The sequence below is a fragment of the Pleurodeles waltl genome, chromosome 11, assembly GCF_031143425.1.
Source record: "Pleurodeles waltl isolate 20211129_DDA chromosome 11, aPleWal1.hap1.20221129, whole genome shotgun sequence".
Classification (NCBI taxonomy): Eukaryota; Metazoa; Chordata; class Amphibia; order Caudata; family Salamandridae; genus Pleurodeles; species Pleurodeles waltl.
Genome location: NC_090450.1, coordinates 738,159,920 through 738,182,063, shown reverse-complemented (window position 1 = coordinate 738,182,063; position 22,144 = coordinate 738,159,920). Strand labels below are relative to the sequence as shown.

General features: G+C 40.6%; 1 protein-coding gene across 1 annotated transcript in view; it reads right to left on the bottom strand.

Annotated features, from left to right (window-relative positions):
• The window catches only part of LZTR1 (leucine zipper like post translational regulator 1), a 198,798-nt gene that overhangs the window by 131,651 nt on the left and 45,003 nt on the right, over window positions 1-22,144 (bottom strand). The window contains exons 7-9 of the mRNA XM_069214442.1: window positions 19,760-19,817; window positions 15,878-16,017; window positions 8,387-8,588 (exon numbers count right to left, since the gene is read on the bottom strand). Coding sequence (XP_069070543.1) covers window positions 8,387-8,588; window positions 15,878-16,017; window positions 19,760-19,817 — 400 coding nt within the window. The remainder of the gene's footprint in view (window positions 1-8,386; window positions 8,589-15,877; window positions 16,018-19,759; window positions 19,818-22,144) is intronic.

Here is a 22,144-nt window from a genome sequence, read left to right as displayed (position 1 = left end):
GTTTAATTGTGGAATCCAGCACATGCATCATTTGATTCTGCTGCCTTACACACCAGCACCTTTCAAATCTGTTTAGTATGTGAAGTATGAGGAGCGTACCCATTTACCATACAGGGGGCATTTAAGTCCCAATACCATAACCTTTAAAGTTGAAACTAAGGGCCTGAGTCAGAGTTTGAAGGATGGGTGCTCCTTCCCAAATGTAGTGGATATTCAGTCTCCCTTACTAAAAGTGCATTAGGATATAATGCACTTGTAATACGGGAGAAGCAATATCTATCCCGTTGTGACAGAGTAACCTGAGCACCAAACTCTAAATCAGGCCCCAAGTTGTCATACAAACCAGGATACAGTTTGTTCACTAATGCTGCCTGCACAGCTTAAGCATTTTGAGGACATCAGAGTGCAAATAGTAAATCTTAAAAGACCCATATATTAAACACCATGCTGCTGAATGTTATAACTCTGAAAAAGTAAGCTGCCTGCAAAGGCCTGCAGTGTGTCCCCTATAGAAATATAATATATCAATATGGTTGGCTAATTGCATGGCAAGAACGGAAGGTCTCACATTTCTTATCTTGCTGATTTAGCTGATAGCAGGGACTGACACACACAAACAATTACATTACCCAGAAACCCTTCAGGAAATAGCAACTAACAAGAAGAAGCAGTAACATCTAGTTAGTTGTGACCACCATATCCCAATAAGCCTGTTAAGCAGTTTCTCTTTTACTCCTTCAAAATGTATTCCACCTGACAATGCACACAGCGTGTAGTATTTCATATTCCATTCTTAGCATAATATGCTTTGCATAACATATGCTCTGCTAATTCAGATTGTGATTTAAAAAATTCCTGCTGGGAGCTTCCTCCTTCTATTGCCTCGGATCACCCATGTTCGCTCGGACAGCCACAGCCATCGCATGTATTTCCCTTAATATTTCCAGCGCAAAAAGTTTTTTTTCTCTACTCCCTCAAAGTCGTAGCGCCTTTTTTGGAGTTTCATCCCATTTCCCTTCTCCAGCCTGCTGATACAAAGAATGCAGTCACACTGCACACATTACAAATAACAGCAAACAGCATTTCAGACTTTTAATATGACTCTTTCCAAAATTGTGCTTCCGGCCCCTAATTCCCCCAAAGTACAGATGCTCAAGACTTACTGCCTGAAAGAATGTTTAAGAAAACTCTTTGATGTGAAAAAGAACACCACATATAAATGATGTTAATTATAAATGTACACATCCATCAATATCTCTGCCCTTTCTAGCACTTCATGATGGAGACAGTCCTCCGCATCTGGATTGCTCTCCACCCAGACATCGGATGAGCAGATTTACTTAAACACTGCAATCTGTTCTGTTCCCACACAGATCATTTGGGAGGGACAGGTATTTACATTCAGTCCCTGTATTTAGGTTCTCCCCTGCTTCTTGGTGTTTTACAAAATTCCTGAAGCCATCTGTGACTTATCTCAGAGCTCAAGGGATTTGCATGTTGGTGTTTCTGGATGACATGCTTTTTACGGCCCAGGACAAATAACTTTAATTTTCTCAAGTATAAAAACTGTGCTGTCTGTACTTCTCAATCTGGGTTTCATCATAAATTAAAGACATCCTGTATCAGTTCTTCCACTCAAATGTAGTTCTTTGGCCTTCTAACAGATTCCATAATATGCACTTTTCAGCCACCACAGAGAATGATGTTCTTGATAAAAACAGGTTCTGTTACTCAAGACTCAAACATCTCTCCAACATACTGCATGAATAGTCACCCTAGCTTCATCCATCCAAACTGTATATTTCCAGGCCTTCTCCACTACATAACACATAGAAGATAGAATGGCACAACTATATTATATTCATTCAGTGATCAACTACTAGATTCTAATGCAAATTTATGGGGGCAAGGAGATTGTTTTGTGCAGTTTTCAAACTGAAGCTTTATGGTCACTGATAAGTCACAAATGTGCATCAAATATTTACAACTGCTTGCCTGTTCCTCAGCCATTCAGGGCTTCACCAGAGACAACTGCTCGGTACACCTTCTCATGAAAAACATCAGGCCAGTTTAAAACATCAATCATTTTAGGGGGTAGGCGGTTGGGGTACAAGATTAAAAATCCTAGCAAACGCTGCAGAACACTTCTCAAAGGTTTGACTAAATCAATTAATTTCTGTCAACGTGGAACATATTCCAGGCTTAGACACCACTGTAGTGGATATGAATTCCAGAAATGTACTAGATTACCTTGAATGGCATCTAAATCAAGCAGTTTTCCTTTTACTCCCTTTCACACGATATTGAGGTGGCACACTCACGTCAAAAGGCATTAGTAATAAGCAGACTCCATTTCGTAGCGCTATCCGCTAGTCTGTCGATGCTTACTATACTTACAGTGTACTGTTGTTGGTTAATATGTTATAGTGTACTACATTGTCTCTGAAGGGGTGGGCTCTGCTCTGTTGGGCTGCTGTGCAAGTCATATTGGTTGGGTCCCCTAATCTAACATCACGGATGCCTTATCTCCTTATGCGTGCTCATTCGGAGCAGTTAAGTGGACTTGGAACTGGACTCTTCAAAATGTTGTTGACATAAAAGGTGCGCTTAGTCTGATATTCCCCCCTGAAAGCACTATGTAATAATATAGTGCACAGTTGTATGTGTTTATCTTATGCATAAATAAACAAGTTACAAAAAAATAAGCAGACTCTATTTTGTAGAATGGTTTACATTTGCACTTCAAAAATTCACTTCCATAACTTAGAACAGTTCGCAATTCAGAGGGACTTTTTCTAAAAATCTGTCTCATTCTTAAATAAATGTTGGCTCAAGGGAAGAAAGCTTAAAAAAAATCAGATTGGGCACTTTGGTTTCGCTGGAATATGGATGCAAGTTACAATTTCATTTTAGTGGAACTTTCTAAATATACTGTTGCCAAATATTCTTCTTCGTGGGATATAGCTTTGATATTACAAATGTCCGAATAGTGAAATGCTTCCTTTGAAAATACATTCTGCAAAACTGCCTATACTGTTATGTCTTACTACTTGCTTTCCAATAATTTTAGAGCTCAGACCACTGAATGTTTCCTAGAGAATATACTGTGAGAGGTGTTTATATTTCTTTATTTTTCTATCACCTGGATGCCAAAAACAAGCCTTACTGGTCTAGAATAGCCTCATTTAGCTAATAATCCTAAACTTGTGTGGTAGATGTTTAAAGCAAACTTACATTTTGTTTGTATTCTAAAAATGACCTCCAGTTCTAACCTTCTTTCAGAAAACCTCATGTTCCAGTATCCTCTCCCACCCTAGCTCGTTGGACTAAGAGGGTAATGCAACAAGTCAACATGGATATAAAAAGCTTTAGTGTGCATTCTGGCAGAGGTCTTCTGGCTTGGGCTGAACCTTGGTTGAAGGACATTCTTAGAGCAATAGATTGGTCAGTTATCTTTGCTTTTAGAAAATTTTATTGCAATTCGATCCAACATGCTTTTGTGACTGTTGCCAATATGCTTTAAAAAGACATACAATTTAGATTTTCCTACCTGATAGTCAAGGAAAGTCATGCTTCATCATCGGACTGCTCCTCGTCAGACCGGCGCTGCAATGTCTGACGGGCACCCCCCGGAGGGGGGCTCTTTGCCGGAGATCTTTTATATACTCGATGATGCCGCGGAACCTAATATGGATCCGAGAGAGGACAAATCCACAAGAGAGAGAAAAATAAAATTGTCTCAGATCCCTCACTCAATGATTTATTGCTTGCTATTGGGAAATGGTCAAGGTTAAAAGAATGCAGGGAGTGGAATCAGAGGTAATGCTCAGACACTCACACAAAACACTCAAAAGTAGAGGATGGTGGAAATAATCCAGTCCTCCTTAGTATGCGGTCGACATGTTTCGCGTCTCTGTTTGTCCCACAGGATCCAGTGACGCTTCTTCAGGACCTACTAAATCCAAAAATTACTCTAAAAAAATCAATATACCTATACTCCTGCTGACTAACGCTCAAAGTCAAGGCGTCATCAGTCACTTACTAAGATTAAACCGGACAGGCTTTTCTTTCCTATTAGTCGCCCATCTTCACTTAAAGAACAGGCTCCATGGGATCACGCTGGCCTCTTGCCTGGCTCACCGAAAATGTATCAGGTAGCCGATGTCCTCAGTAGAACCTACCCTGGGGTCGCGATAGGAAAGAAAAGCCAGTCCGGTTTAATCTTAGTAAGTGACTGATGACGCCTTGACTTTGAGCGTTAGTCAGCAGGAGTATAGGTATATTGATTTTTTTAGAGTAATTTTTTGACTTAGTAGGTCCTGAAGAAGCGTCACTGGATCCTGTGGGACCAACAGAGACGCGAAACATGTCGACCGCATACTAAGGAGGACTGGATTATTTCCACCATCCTCTACTTTTGAGTGTTTTGCGTGAGTGTCTGAGCATTACCTCTGATTCCACTCCCTGCATTCTTTTAACCTTGACCATTTCCCAATAGCAAGCAATAAATCATTGAGTGAAGGATCTGAGCCAATTTTATTTTTCTCTCTCTTGTGGATTTGTCCTCTCTCGGATCCATATTAGGTTCTGCGGCATCATCGAGTATATAAAAGATCTCCGGCAAAGAGCCCCCCTCCGGGGGGTGCCCGTCAGACATTGCAGCGCCGGTCTGACGAGGAGCTGTCCGATGATGAAGCATAACACCAATTAAGGTGTGTGAGGACCATTGCTCCTGATTTTCAGGACTCCTTTTCTTTTCTCTTTCTCTTCTTAAACTTATTTCGGAACTGTGTACTACTTTATATTAGCATAGTATTGGGAGAACGTACACTGGACCGCCCAATCCTCCCTTTCCCCCCTTATTTATTGAAGTCAAGGAAAGTCCACAGATTGTGGGTCTGTAGGTAAAGTTGCATTATGCCAAAACAGTCCCATGAAAATGAAAGAATATCTTATGACATATTATGTTTCTGGAGGTAACCACTGCTTGTTTTCCAAGGTGGTTCTATAAAACGGCCTGGCCATGATATGAGCCCGGAATATATGATTCAGGCTAGTCTATGACTATAGAATGTGTGAGTGTCACTTTTGTTTTGCCTCATGTTTTTTTGTAATATTGTAGTGGGACTCATTACATCATTTTGTTGTTTAGTTTGATTAAGTGAGTTAGAGTAAGAAAGTGACAAACTGAGTGTGAGCAGGAGGTGGGAGATATTGAACTCGGAGATAAGATGCCACTTACTTTAAGGGAAATACTCTCCACAGAGTAATGAAAGCCATTAGGATCTCCTTGAGTGAGATATTACATCTCAAAGTGCATAATATACCTATGTATTTAACAATGTAGGATCTGTTCTGAGTGGAGGAACGGTGTTACTTTCAGATTCACATATTTTTTTGTGCATGTAAAATACCGTCCACAAAATATTTTGCAAAAACACACAGTATGGGTGAAAAGGTGTACCAAAACACCAGTGCAAACTACTATACAAAACACAAACCACTACAGATATATTTCTGCCTTTGAGATTAATCAGTGAATTCCAGCTACAGTTCTTGTTATGTTTATTTCGGATACAAAGATCCATAAAACACACTTAAATTCATGACATCACATATTGATGAATACACGACAATATTACATACAATTTAAAATTCTCCTTCTATAATTACATAGTGAGTACTTAAATCAATTTGACGCACTATTCACGCTATATTACATAAAAATGATAAACATAATAAAACTAGGACCCATAAAGAAGCCTCCTACAAACATATGAATTTAGATTGAAACATAAATGAAAAACAGAAAAAATAACTATCAAATAAAATGAAGACCTTTTTTAAATTACCCTCATGATAACAATCCAATTAGTTCATTAATTCATTGACATCAGTAGGAGATGCTTCTTTATGATCGGATCTCAAAATTACAGTTCAGGAAAAATAAACTTGGTTCCAATCGAAGCTAGTTGGAGAGTGCTTGTTTTGACCTAAAAATGTAAATATCATGGCCTCCTCTCAAAAATAGATTTAATAGTTCAACATACATTACGGAAACCTGCTAAAAACCTCCTTCAAAGTCAATTAAGGAGGATCCAAGAGCCTAAATTAGTGCAAATCGGAATCTATGATACTCTAAAAGCTCAGAGCTGCCTTATCTCAAACATATGCAACCATTACTAAAGTAGACTTACTCCAAACACTATGTGAGAAATAGTCATTCTTAGGGCGTCCTGACATTTCCTGATTCCTAAGATATTGCAAATCAGATGAATCCATTTCCTTCTAGGCTTCTCGTAAGCATATTGCATACACTACAAATCAGACCATCTCTATTATTATTCTGTTGGACCAACTTAGTAGTGAATGCCCTAACTTGAAGGGTATCGTACCGAAACTTCATTTAGACTGTTTTAGCATGACTTGGTGTGATTATACCTAACCATACTTCAAAGCTGCGGTTTGGTTTAACATTTAAAAATTGGGAAGCCAACCATCCCAATCAAGAATTTTGACAGAGGTTACTAAGGAGGTGATCCCGGTACACTTTCTTCAATAGTCCTTTGAATGCACTGTGAGAGTATGACGTTCATCCCAAAAAGAGTTACGTCCAAGTTTAAAAACCCATGCCCTAACATGGCAAAGCCAGGGAAAAGCTACATATTTATCAAGATCCAACAACTCAATTAATGCTTCCCTATAATGGGTCAGATCTCATGTTGTCCCTAATCTGATCCAAAAAAGCAATGGCCTCAGAGCTGCTAGAAGGTCAATTTGTTTTAGATTCAAATCAAAGAACACTGGAATCAAAGGTGTTAAAGCAGGCAATCCTAATATAGCTCTCATAAACTTATTTTGTTGTTGTGCTAGTTGTTTCATATTCGTTATTCCCCTGTATAAAGCAGCAGCCTGAGGCCTTATGTTTGTAAACCTCCAGCACAGGAGATACTACTTCTACTCTCATATTTCAATATTTATTACAAATGGCTAGAGAGTTATGAAGGAGTAACATTTTTGGTTTATCCTCCTGGGAGGCCCAAGATAACTTGGAATCCAACATCACACCTAGATAAATATAAATGTTCACACATTCAAGTTTTTGCTCCTGGGTCATAAGGTTTCTCTAAAACAATATATGAGGTCTGACAATCACATATTTAGTCTTTTTTTATATTAATTTCTAACCCTTTTAGCATACAATATTCATTGCATTTTCCTAATAAGGTTTGCAAGCCCTTAGGGGTCTGGGACATCAAAATAGTATCACCCGCAAAGAGAAGTGCAGGGACTTTCAGGGAGTCATGGGCACACTGCTTAAGTTGGCTGACTACATCATTGAGGTAGAGTGAGAATAGGGTTGTGGTGCGAGGAAGCACCCCTGTCTCACTCCCCTATTAGTAGGGATAGCTTCTGTTAGTTGAACAGTTCATCTTTCAGGCCCCACCGAACCTTTGCGTAATTGCTCTCATGCAACCTAATTACCTGGAACAAGTGATCTTCTGGGATATCCTGTTTCCTTAAGGAGGCCCATAAAGAACCCCTGGGGACCAAATGAAAGGCAGCACGTAGATCTATGAACGCGATGTAGAGATGACTTCCCTTTAGTTTACTATGTTTCCACATGGTACATAGGAGCCTGAAAACCTGGTCGATTGTGGTGGTTCGTGGCCTAAAGCCTGCTTGGTAGGGTGTTAAGATGCTGCCTTCCTACATCCAGTCAACTATTTTATTTACATTTAGTATGCAGAACAATCCCAAGAGTGTATTAGAACGGACAGAAATCATATGCAAATGTTTAAAGGATAGAGCTTGCATAGAAGTGGGCTAAGAAAGTACAGGAACATAATTTAGTAGTTAACACAAACAGGCAAGATGTGTACTTGGAAAGGACAAAAACAATATTGAAAAATATTGAAAGGCAAATAATACAAGCGACCCACTACTTTCAAAGGTCATAAATCATGTTTCACCAAATAATCGGCAGCAGACTGTTCCATGATGGCACTCACAGACTGAAGTTTCACAAACTTCTGAGGCTTTCGCAAGGTAAGTCAAACCTCTAGACAAGGCCTAACTAATGCCAACCGCCATCAGTTAAAAACAAATAGCACAATCATCAGTAAAATGCATGCTGAATAAAGTAGCCCCTCATGCTAATGACACAGAACAAGCCAATGAGCGACTTAGATGCGATGGGGCTTTTACAATGTTTTTTTCTGGACGAAAAGGCTTTGAAAAATGCCCAAAAGTCTCCCTAGGCACATCACTACAATTTTCACCCTATTGGAGACTGATAACATTTTTGGAGAGAGCATGAATGGTGACATTTCACACACTAAGCAAAAATGGCACTTAACAGGTCACTATGTAGCAGACTACGTACCTCGCTGTCCGTGCTTGGCTGTATGACCTCCCAGGACTGGGAGTCCACATCATAGCAATGAAGCTCGTTAGGCAGAGTGTTGTCGGCGGCGCCTCCAAACACATAGAGGTGGCGATCAAATGCCACCATGGTGTGCCCATAACGTCTCTGAGGAGGAGGTGGGGATCCCCGCAACAGGTGCTCAGTTGGAATGCGAGTCCAGCTAAGAAAGAGAGAATGAAAGACGACAAAATAAGGAGCAGTATACTGTCATGTCGATTACAAAACATTTTTATAGGTGCTGGTGTGGTACGTGAGCAGTGAACTCAAATCATTCAGGTTGTATTACCATCTATGGGCTGATAATTGTTGGGAGCTTGATAGACCTGTTTTTTGAGGCTGGTATGCTGGGCATTACTAGGAACCTCACTCTCCCACTGAGAATGTGCCTGAGATGGACCATACCAAATTTCAAAGGGAAAGCTTGAAGGACTTTCCCTAAAACAACACAAACCACTGGAAATAGTTCTGGAAAGATCCCACACTTTGACATTGACTCTTGTATACCTTACAGCAAGGGATTTCTATGAAGTGAGAAATCACTTTGTTCATTGACCTCAAAAACTGACTTTAAACAACCAGCACCTGAGAAAGAAACCCAGATTGAAGGATGCCCCCCGAGCATTTTATTTCTACCCAGAACAGCTAAACTCCACGCTTGTTGTCCATATAGATAAGATAGAGCACTACATCGAATTTTCAGGAGAAAGGGCACATACTCTTGTACAGAGATCTATGTGATTAGCCAGTCTCTTCTACCAACATTGTTTGCATTTTCAGAGTACATCTATAGGAGACTGGGAAGTTCCCTTGCAATTAAATGTTCTATATTTGTGAAGGAAGGTTTTGGGCTCTAAGGGACGTACACTATTTGCTTGTCCTCTATTTTTAGATATAAGAAGGTGCCATTTATAGCCAATATGTTTGGAAGTTGGAATTTATCAGACTAACCAGAATTTACAGTGTTTTATGCTAGGTTTGGATCCATCAAAGATGCACGCAATGGTCTAGTGTCTTAATAAAGGTCACAGGAGAAAATAAATCTGAATTCTAGTCCACTTGTAAATACAATGAATTATATCAAGTGTAAGTGCATAGTGTTAAAATAAATCATAAAAAAGGCTGGCGTTTGTAATTATGTACCTGTAGATATACAAAGGAATCACGTTTGATTATGTGGGTAACTTCTATTTGTGTTGAATTGAGTGATTGTACTATTTGCATACTGCAAAGATGCAATATTTATAGAAAAAAGATCTTGTATAACAATTAGTGTTGATCCAACTACACCTCTTTCAAAAGACTAAGAGATGCCCATGCCACATTTAGCATGCAGGATATATTATTGTGCTTTTTCCAGCAAAGGTTCAAGTAGCTACCCATTTCAGCGTAACAATTCCAAGGGCAACATTTCTGTAAGGCAGTCGGATGATTGTTTCCTAACATTATAAGTCCGCTATTGTCTTTTATACTCTAACATGGTAGCGCCTTTAATTCCTATGCCACATTGTGTAATGTAGCAGTGTAGGTTAATTTCAAGTCTAGTTCCGACTGAAGAATGAGCAAAGTCACACAAGCATTGGCAAAGTCAATAGGTCTTGCCTACGCAAGCACTATAGGCTTTGCTAATACGTTTCAGGCATTTTGTATACCAGCGTGGCTGCTGTTCAGAATGGCTAAAAGCTAGTGGTGTAAAAGGCAGTGGTGTGGAGTGGAGCGTTCCGGAGTACAGTGGAGTGTTATGGAGTGACAGAGAGTTGTGGAGTGATGTAGAATAGAGCTGAGTGGCAGGAAGTGGAGTGGAGTAGAGTGTCATGGAGTGGGGTGGCGTAGAGTGTCATGGAGGGAATAGAGTGGCGTACAGTGGAGTGGTATAGAGTGTCATATAGCGGAGTAGAGTGTTGTGAAGTGAAATGATGTAGAGCGGAGAGTTAGAGTGGCAGAGTGGAGTAGAGTGTCATGGAGTGGCATAGAGAGCTGTGGAATGGCGTACAGCAGAGTGGAGCGGCGTAGAGGGTGTTGCATAGAGTGGAGTACAAAAGTGTATACATCGCCACTACAATTATTTGGCAACGAGCTATCCAGAGTGCAATTGTCTGGATCTACGTGTATGAGCAGTACTAGCAGTGTGGACACTAATACTTCTAAACCAGACATTGAAAGTTATTGATTGAACGTTGCCTGAAGGAGGAAAATAAACAAATTTGGCTGGAGTACAGAAAATGGATATGCAATGGAAACGATATTTAGGTATTTTATAGTACTTTATAGTGCCGTTGGTTTACTTGTGGGCTGTGCACGAGCAGGAGTCATCTGTCAATGTATTCCTTACTTTGTTGTCAGTGGAGTTGCCTGAGCATGAGCGACAGTCAAGTGTCAGCGCTTGCCTGGGTGCGAGTAGAATTTATATTTGACCACAAGGACTGCTCCGTGCAAGAACCAGGACCATACAATAATTAACAACAACAACGGTTCTTACCATTATTACAAACATTTCTCAATTAAGTTTTAAGAGCAATCATGATCAATATTCTCACAAAAAGTAACGACAAAACAGATTGTTACCCCTCTTGTTCAAAATCAAAGTAAGCAAAAAACAAATGACACTTCGAGCAGTGTTTGTATATAAAGTTCCCAGAAAAAGTTTAAAGTTGTCCCAAAAGAGCAAAACCCACAATCACCAACAAATACATAGTAATCATCACACAGAAATAAAAGAAAAACAAGATTTTCAGACAAAGCAGCAAAAACAACCTAACAGTCCAATGTCCATATATCCGACCTAATTAATTTCAAAAGGTCACATTATAGCTTTGTTTTTATGCCTAGTGGGCGATGTTTCAATTCTCTAATCAATGTGGGATCTCATCAGGACCAAAAGTTCATATACGACACATACAACAAAAACATAAATGTTTAGACAGTGGAACCAGGAATTGATGAGGATTCTGTGCAGAGGCCTCAGTATCCAAGATATAGTAACTATCAACCTGATAGCAAGAAAGGAAAAGACCAACCCAATGATAGACACCCCAAGTGCAGTAAAAAAATCTCTTACTTACAAGGGGGCCTTGGCATAGTTCAAACCAATGCAGAGGGTAAGAAATAGTTAATTAATAATTAGAATTGATATATGTATCTGAATAAGGAAGATCTCCCACATATGGGTGGACACTCACCCCTAACTAAGGCAGTGAGGGCCGACCGCTAGATCCTAATGGCCACGTGTTAGATCCTCGTGGTTGCAAAAACGATGGGCAGGCTGCTCAATATCCCTGCACCAAAAACTATAAATATAGTGAAAGGGTGAATCAATCGATATTATTCAGAAATAGGACAAGGGTGAGTAGGAGTTCACCTCAAGGCCTGGGTAATTGAATCAGGACAAAGGTTTGTCACGGCCATGTGGATAAAAAACAGCCGTGCATTTTATGCACACTAACACTCTATATACGGGTACTAAGCAAATAGCACGGCTTTTTAACACTGTGCAAAGAGTTGGCTCAGGTGAGCATGACAATAATAAGGTGCGCGGCCATAAGGATAATAGGGCCGCTAAGCAGTCTTATGAGAAGTTAGTTGTAATGGGCTTGAAACTATCATTACGTGTGCGGCCGACAAGATAATGCAGTCCGCTACAGCCAAATGGCAAAATCAACCATGAGAACGAAGGATGGTGTCTCACTGCATCCGTGAGGGACGGCCTTGATGCACCCGGAGGTAAGGACGGGTATTGAAAACAAGGCGTTCCATGCCAAACATCATAGATCAAAGGGGGGTGGGGGGACTTAAACTGTATGAGGCCCTACCTGACAATAATGGGCCTCACTGTATCGTGCGAATCAGAACAATAATGTGGAAAAAAAACTGAAACATGAAAAGAAAAAAAGGAAGGAATATTTCACAAGAGGGAAATAAAGACATTTGCTAAATGATTACAATATATAATAATACCAGACATGTCTACCAAAATACTTACCCTTTTTATATAAAAAAATCAAGTGAGGAACCAATCCCAATTGAATTATCAATACATATCCATAATCATTTCCAGTGGGAGAAACAACCCAATTCAGAGGAATATAGATTACAATATCTTATCATATAAAACATATTAAGCTAGTCAGTCCAATAGAATAGCTTGACAGATACACATGCCTGTGCACATATCCAACGTGTCCCCACAGTTAAGGCTGGACCCTGGCAGCAAACTCTGGGTAATACGTTTTGTATAGCCATGGAACCACGCATCATTTTCACTTGTGATGTCCTAGTCCCCAGTGGAGGAGTTGACAGTGAGTTGTGAGGATAACATCCATTTACTCGCTCAATTCTGCTACAAACGCATGCCACGCCTCTGCTGTATTTAGTACCCGATTAATTGAGTTATAGTGTTCAAAACATTTCACCTCAGTTTTCTTCAAAATCACAGTGGCATCATCTCCTCTCGGTGCGATCTTGACAACGCCAATCACTTGCCACTTCAAGTCATTAGCTGACTGTTTTTTCTCCAGAAAATGTGATACCATAGGGCCAGTGGTACAGAACATCTGATCAGGCTCCGATGCTGACCAATACGAGTCTTGATCAGTTGTGAGGTCTGTCTTATATAAACCAGAATGCAAGGGAACCACATCGTATACACAGTTCTAGAATTACAATTACAAAATAATTTTAAGTTTGTTTTAATCGAGGCGTGCTCAAAACTCTTAGTGTTGAAAGTGAGGGCGCAAGATACCACATTGGTAGTGGCCCAGTACTGGTGGAAGGCCCCAAACTGTTTAATCTCAAGGCTTCTCTAGGAGTCACACATTTATTGGATGAATGAACCAAATGGTCTTTAATACTCTTGCCCTTTTTGAAGGCAAACATCAGTGGTTCCAATGTCTCTACACTATTCTGGAGGATGTGCCAATTACTATTCACCAATTTGCAAATGTTATTAGTTTGTGAACAAAAGGTGGTTCCACATACCATTCTTGCTAACTGAATTCTTTTAGAATGAAGCAAATCTTCCCTAGGGCAAAATACGATGCCCTTTTTATGGCTGCCCTTACATTTTTCTTAGGGTACCCTCTACACAGGAGTCTTTCTTGAAGTGTGTGTGCCTCTCTAAAGTAGTCCTATTTTAATGAGTAATTTCTCTGGAGCTGCAGAAACTGACCAAAGGGGAGGCCATCTCAGAGAGCCCTCGGGTGAAATCTCTTATAAGAGAGCAAGGTATTCCTATCATAGGTATAGACTAGTGTACAAGCCAGTTTCCCCATGTCTAATCATGAGGCCCAGAAAGGCAATCTCTGACTTGCTCATGGAAAATGTGAAGCATAGGGGTTCCTGGACTCTGTGCAGATACGTTACAAAAATCGTCTAATTCCTGCTGTTAGTCTGTCAAAACTATAAAGATATTGTCTAAATAGTGTTTCCAAACTATATTGTCTCAATATCTGTTGGCAGGGGTCATGACATATTTGAGTTCAAAATCATTAACATAAATCCTGGGCAGATTTGGAGCAAAACTAGCTCCCATAGAAGTACCAACATTGTTGGAACAATTGTTTGTTCTATTTAAAATAACAACTCTGTAATGCAATGAGTAGGAGATAAATAATAAAATCATTAGGGACCTGAGCTGGTTGAGGGCATTGATTCAAAAGATTTTCAACTATTGAAATGCTGTGTTCCTGTGGAATACAAGTCTATAATGAAGCAATATCAAGAGTGACCAACCAATCTGTGTCACTGTTAGAATGCATTCCCTCAATAATTCACCATGTAAGTGCTATCTTTGATAAAGGTCTCTTGTAAAGGCCCAAAATCTTGAATAAAGACATTATGGGGGTTATTCTAACTTTGGAGGAGGTGTTAATCCGTCCCAAAAGTGACGGAAAAGTGACGGATTTACCACCAGCCGTATTACGAGTCCATTATATCCTATGGAACTCGTAATACGGCTGGTGGTATATCCGTCACTTTACCGTCACTTTTGGGACGGATTAACACTCCTCCAAAGTTAGAATAACCCCCTATATATTTTCCTAATGGTTCCAGAATGGAGCCACATCCAGATAAGATCGGTCTATCTGGGGGATCCTGGTTGTCTGTGAGTCATGGGTAAAGTATAGAGGACAGGCATTCTGCGATTATCAATCAGAAATACAAATTATTTTTCAGTAATGTACCATTGCTCTTTTCCTATCAAGGTGAGTTCCATGGATCTCTGTTTTGATTGTATCTATAGGATTAATGGTGAGTTTACAAATTTCAGTATTGTAATTATCATTGTCCTGTAACACAATGCCACTGCCCTTATCAGCTGGTTTGATAATAAGGGACACATTGTTCTTCAATTCTCTTAATGCCTATCTTTTGGGACAACTTATAAAAAATGTCTGGGAACCTTATATATAAAACACTGCTTGAAGGGTCAATTGTTATTTGCCTTCTTTCTTCCACTTTGAAGAAGAGTGGTAACAATCTGTTACATCACTCCTTTTTGTTAGAATATTAATTGTGATTGCACTTGGTAACTTGATTGAGAAACTTTTGTATTAATGGTAAGAACTGTTGCTGTTAATTATTGAGCGTGAGTCGTCTGAATGTGCACCATTCAAGCGTTAGTGCACCCCGGCGTTCATCAGTGGTGTTGCTCCTGTGCACAGCCGCGTTTCCTACCAGTGAATGCACCGCGTCAACTTGGATTACGAGGTCACGGTACGTGACCTTATACAGCCATCATATTTTTAGCACTGTTATATAAACGATGTTGGAGCATAAACCAGGAACGGTGTAGACAAAATACCCACATACCCCATGATACATAGCCCAATTCTGCATGTTTTTCTCGCTTCCGGAGGAAATAACAGCCCAGATCCACAAACAGTTACTGCCCGTTTGGAGAATGTGGTAAATGCTGTTTTATTCTCTTCAATGGTCTTGGGGCAGGACAGCCTTTTACTTCACCCCGCAGCTGAAGAAAGAGAGCTGACGGGCTGGGCGCAACAACTGCCAAAGCCTCTTCAGCCGTCCTGAGATTTCGGATCTGTGTCTCTGGGGCAAGATTTCCGATTGTCTAGTATCGGAGGACCCACAAATTCCAGCCTTGGTGACAAAATAAAGCTTGTAGTTGCCCGGAGCTGTATTCCATCAGAGATACCCCTCCAGGGCAACTCGTGATGAGTAAATGACTCAGTAAATGACTGTTTGATCATAGTTCAATAAAACTGTACCTTTACCACTTTCAAGTCCTTTCATGTTTGTACTGACTGTGGTTGTTTTTGAGCGCTGTCAAAATCAGTACCATGCCAAAGGTCAATCATAGGCTAATATGTACAAAGGCCTAATGAGATTACCCTGTGCTAGACCAAACACAAAATAATTAGCCTAACAATGCCACAGTAAAAGAAGCCCTTAAAGAAACACCACATTTTCAAATACCCAGTGAGTAGCACTTACACCTTCTCCTGAAATTCAAACTGAAAGAGATTGTTGGTGATCTTGGCTCCACTCTGCCCCGAGAAAACAAACATTTTGTCTCTGCAGACAGCCACAGGAAAGTTACAACAGGAAGGTGGGATCTCGCCGCTCTGCTCCATCTAGTCAGAAAGAAAGGTGTAGCTCAACAAAATGTCTATCACAGGCAGACTGACAATAATTTTACTTCAACAGTAAAGACACAAAACAGCTGTCAATACCTGACCAAAATAATTTTAGCTGTTTTTCTTAGAATACATTTTTGACATTTAAATCATTAAAATGCACAAATAAAATAATGTGTTTATATCTGGCATTAGATTTTAATTACTTATAGTATTTATTAGCTAGACACCACCAGAATGGGGTCTTCAGAGCACACAGAACTTGAATCAGTATAACTAAGAAAGGCCCGAGGTGGGATGGGCCAAATTAAGCTAAAAGTAGCACCAAAAATGTGTCCAAAGATGATAAAGCCCTGAGGGAGTTAATCAAAACCAGATGTTAGGGCAGACCAGTCTTAGATGTCTGACCAACTGACCAAAGAACAGGATTTGTATGTAGTCACAAGAAGTATTGAATTATTCAAATGCCATGTATAATACGTGGGCCTTTAGGGATTTTCTGAATCTGGAATGATCCTGTTTCAGTCTAAGGTGGTTAGGCAGTGAGTCAGAGAGAGAGGTGTCTTGCTGGAGCCAACCTCCAAATCTTTTATATCCAAATTGTTGAAAGGTGAGCAGTTGTTGGTTAGCAGATAAAGTAAGTTTGGAACTGTGTATGATCGTGGACATAATCATTGCTAAAGGATATGTGTAAAATCATATATAGTTGGCTATTTGTCTTGTCAAGTACAAGAAATCAATTAGCACTGTAACTATACTTAAGATCTAGGCTCCAACAGAGAACAGATTTGTGTTGATTAGCTTATAGAATACATTCTGTAGTTAACGCATTACACAGAGGACCTCATTCCGATTTACCAAGTATCTCTGCAGGGAGATACCAGGCTAATTTAACAACTCCATCCAGTCTCTCTTCATGGATTACAATTTTCTCCCCTTCCACAGCCCCCAGAATAGGGAATGAGATGCAGACCCCATTATACATAGTCCAATTATGCATGTTGTTCTCCCTTACGGGTTGTATGACAGGGAATGAAAAGACTGGATATATAGTCTGAAACATTTTTAATTATTGCCTTATGGACAAGGTATTGTCTTGAACTTGTTCATTCCAGAATAGAGAACCGTTGGAGAGATTTGACAAGGTCTGTTGTTTGAGATTGTACATTAGTCTGATGGCATTGATTTGTACTGGTCCAATTTGTGGAGGAAGAGATAGGGAGACCAGCGTAGAGCCCATTGCAGTAATCTAAGTGGGTAATGACCACTGCTGGAATCAGTTCCTTTGTCTGAATGATTTAGCAAAGGTAGGATCCCTTTCAGTTGGTGAAGAAGGAAGAATGCATGTTTACACACCACATTAATCTGTGGGGAGAATGCTAGATCACTGTCAAGGATCACCCCCGACTTATGAGCCTGAGACCCAGGGTTAGAAGGAGCTACCAGTACTCGGTAAACGTAATGCTTTTCAGTGAATACAATGGACTAAGGACCTAATTTAGAGATTGCAGATGGGGTTACTCCGTCACAATCATAACGGAAATACAGTCCACCGTATTACGATTCAATTGTATCCAATGGGAATCATAATACAGCGGATGGGATATCTGTCGAGTACCCCATCTGCCAAACTCTAAATCAGGCCCTACGGCAGAAAAACAGCACTCAACCCTTACTGTCAGACTCTCTATGTACGTAATCTTAAGAGATCAATTTCCAGTGATGTGGATCAAAACGTAACTGCTCTTCAACCTTTCCACTCTTTTCTTAATTGGCATTTCCACCACCACCTTTCATATTTAACAGTAGATCCCATCACCACTACAATCCCCCCAAAGCTGCCTTGCCTAAGAACATTCATAGACTTGTGATGAATACCAAAAAAACTCCAAATAGCCTCCACACACAATCAGATCAAGCAAATGGTCCCACACATTACCCCTTATTGGCTGAATCAGTTTTGCTACCTCTGAATTACCATAATAGGGAACTGGTCCAATTTCCAACACAAAATGTACTACCCTCATTTTTGCAGGGAACAAAATCCTTGCCTGTGGTTCTATAGCTAAAAACGCCTTCACAGGTTCCTGGCCCTTTCTGTTATTTTCTTTGGTGTCCACGTTTTCAGTGGGAAGATTGAGACCTGGGTACCCTTATACATAATCTTCCCCTTTTTTCTTACCCTATCCAGGAACCAATCTCTGGCTAGCTTTTTTCTCAGCTGGACAATAATTGTGGAGCCTACCTCATTACTTTCACAGGTGGATCCAATTCACTATCTAAAGGAAAACACTCCTCTGGCCACGTTTCCAAGAAGCCCTTAAGGTGCAATCCCTCCTACCCTACGACAAACCGAATGCTCTACAAACAAGATACCAATAGGTGCCTTTATGTTCAGTGAATTAGCCTGTTGCTGTCTTGTATTGCCCTTTATCTTGTTAATTCTTGATTTCTGCTTTGAAATAGCACCATTCAGCCTCCCTGGGCACTCTGTGGTTCTCTCAATTATTTGGTCATTTCAAGATTGATCTTTTCAGAAGATGACTGAGTATGGGAATCCAGCAGTAACGTTAGTTCCTCTGTTTTACCCAGTGCTCAATGTCAAAATCAAAAATCAGAGGTCATCTTAAATCCAGCATGCTTTGAGTACTGCAATATTCAAGCAATTGGTATATTTAAAAAAAAAAAAATAGGCAGTGTGTGACGACATCAGTTTTAGATTCTCTGAAGCCTTAACTTCTTTATCCTCATTCTCTTCATGCTCTACCAGGTTTTAAAAATGGATCAGCTCCTAACACAGACTGGCAGTTTGACTTCTAAGAGGGTTGAGTAAGGAGACCAGTGTTCCAAGTGTTCTGCTGCTCTAAAGGCTCTGGTTTGGTGCTCTGGAGCTGTTCAACCATACAGCACAATGCAGTGGTATAAGCTTAGTCACTTGGTTGGTAGGCAGCTCTCTCATGGGACAGACACTGGGCAACCAAGGAATCGAAACACTAGCTTCGACACCACAGCCCCTTTATACTATAGTATCAGAGCCTTCAGCTGGAGTCAGAGTCTTTCTGTCCCACAGAAGTGTGCTTGGCTGCATGCACAGCGCACTCTAGTATCTCAGTAGCTTTGTTGGGAAACAACTGTCACCACTGGCTCCACTAAGGTCTGAGGTTTCACAAAAAACAAATCCTTCTTAAACTGACCGAGTTAAATCGAGTTTAACCCCTTCAACAGGTTTACATAAATAACAATTTAATGTTGGTATCAGTGAGACTAGATGGATCAATTGTAGGCCATGGTTAACAACTGCTAGTCCCTCCTTTATATCTGCCCATTTTGGTGATAGCATGTTGTTTATTTGGGGTCAGATTGAAAAATATATTTCTGGGGTCTATTCAGGTCCTACTATATCACAAACCAGCAGATAGGAGTTAGAGATGAAGCTAGACTGCTATGCAGATATATTACTGATTTCCATAAATGACCAGATGCTGGTTTGAACTTCCCATTTACTGTCTGAAAGATAACGTAAGACAATGGTTAAGCTTCTAAAACTGGAAGCATTAAAAGCTAGTTGTAAGTCCTCTATTGATGTTCTTTGGATTACTAACCTCACACCTAGAGTTGACTTAAAAATAGTATGGCTGACTAAAAATTTGAAGACAAAGCAAAATGAAAGTCATTTGTGAAAGCAACAGAAGTTCCTGCTTGGTAATGAATGGGTTACTCTGCATTCACCGCCACTTACCTCTTCCCAAGTTGTGAGGTCGCGGTCCTGGAGTGCAATGGTCCACATGTCATTTAACCTGTATTGTATAGCCACAAAAAGAGCATTAAAAAAAACACATCAGGTCCACAATCATGTAAATTAAACCAGCATGATTGGAATACAGAACATGACACATGGGAAGCAAATAGCAAGCAAGAGAATAAGAATCCTTGTATCTCCAAGCTGCATCTACAAACCTTCTCTGTCCATATAAAGGAACAAGGGAGGGAGAAGCAGCAGAAGTATGTCTGTGCCTAAAAACAGCATTCCCAAAGAGCCAAGATGGGAGTTGTACGCAAAACAGAGTACCATGCACCTGGAGTGAGGCCACAGTTATTAAATTCCAAATACTCACAAAACCAATACTCATATTTGATGTAGCAGGGATATAATGAGGAATAAAAATGATCTTTCATAATGAATTATAAAAAGTATCAATAGTATAAAATCGATATGAGCTCAAGCAATATGTAGACATTATTACTACCAGTACATTAAGAGATGCACAGAAGAGCTAATACAACCACAAAGGAAGGGAGAACTACTCTCCTCAAACTAACACGTCCATCGGGTAAGTACAGGTGACAAAACCACTTGGGTGTCAGTGTACAGCTACATAACCCTGTTGCTTCCACAATTAATTTCTTGGAACCTGCAGTGCTTTCAAGATTCTGGTTCACCTTGCCTAAAGGACATGTATGCAGCAGAAGGGTATTTACAAACTGATACCATAACAGAACAACACAACCAAAGAATATGATATTTATCATTAATATACATTATACTATATGGTTAAATAGATATACAGGACATCTGAATATGAACACAAGTAGTGCAGGCCACAGGATTTTGTTGGAGCACAGATTGATGATATTATTTGGCTATTGGTTTAACCTTTATAATCAATAACATAACAAACCATACAAGAGTGTGAGGGCTAAAATGTGTAAAATAGAAAAGGGTGGTCTAGACATATTTTGAAAATTGCACAAAAGCTGGGGCAAGACAAACAATGATCATAAGAGAATATTGTAGCTACAAAGTTGATAAAACAACAGCCACCAAAAAGAGTTGGGATAGAGTCAATTTGTTAAAAGGCTATATATCTAAGACTTCCAACAGAGACATACCAAGTTCATGAGGTGCTGTCTATGGCGTCAGTACCCATTAAGCTTTTTCTATGTTTGACCAGCAGTAAGTCTATACTTGCCATGCAAAATGGATATTCTGAGAAACATATTTCAAAGTACATTTTGCAGGAGTGTGCACTAGTAATTGATTGGTTCATCTGGTTAAAAAACATCAATAATTAGGCTGGTCATTGCCAAAACAGTAACAATAGTTTTATGGTCAATAGTTTTATTGCTGTACTAGACCTTCACAGTCTCACTGATTTCACTGTGCAGATTGATGGAGTGACTGAGATCCCCGTAGCACACCATCACTAGTTGTGCACAGGGCATATGGTTTTCTTCTTGCTCTAGTTCTACATTGTAAAAAGTTGAGTGAAAGTGATGCGCCTGTCACAAGTCTGTATTGTTCATTCTACCACGCAAGTTCACACTGCCCAACATTCAAAGACCTAAACGAGGAACATTTCTTCAGGAGTTTTTTTTTTTTTTAACTACAGTGAAAGTGTTATGTCTAGGACTAAGGGTCATGAGTTCAGAGATTTTTTTACTTGCTTTTCAAATATTTGTTTTTATTGTTTTCTGTTTGTGATAACCTTCAAACACACCCTGCCCCAAGGCGGCACAAGAGTACACACGTTTCCACTTAGCATTCCATAGGTGTACTATTACAGACGCAGAGATTGAATGGGCACACTACAAGCTCTTTAGTCATACTTTGGACAACACTATGGCCCTCATTCTGACCCTGGCGGTCTTTGACCGCCAGGGCGGAGGACCGCGGGAGCACCGCCGACAGGCCGGCGGTGCTCCAATGGGGATTCCGACCGCGGCGGTAAAGCCGCGGTCGGACCGGCACCACTGGCGGGCTCCCGCCAGTGTACCGCCGCCCCATTGAATCCTCCACGGCGGCGCAGCTTGCTGCACCGCCGCGGGGATTCCGACCCCCCCTACCGCCATCCAGATCCCGGCGGTCCGACCGCTGGGATCCGGATGGCGGTAGGGGGGGGGGTCGCGGGGCCCCTGGGGGCCCCTGCAGTGCCCATGCCACTAGCATGGGCATTGCAGGGGCCCCCGTAAGAGGGCCCCTACATGTATTTCACTGTCTGCTGCGCAGACAGTGAAATACGCGACGGGTGCAACTGCACCCGTCGCACAGCTTCCACTCCGCCGGCTCGATTCCGAGCCGGCTTCATCGTGGAAGCCTCTTTCCCGCTGGGCTGGCGGGCGGTCT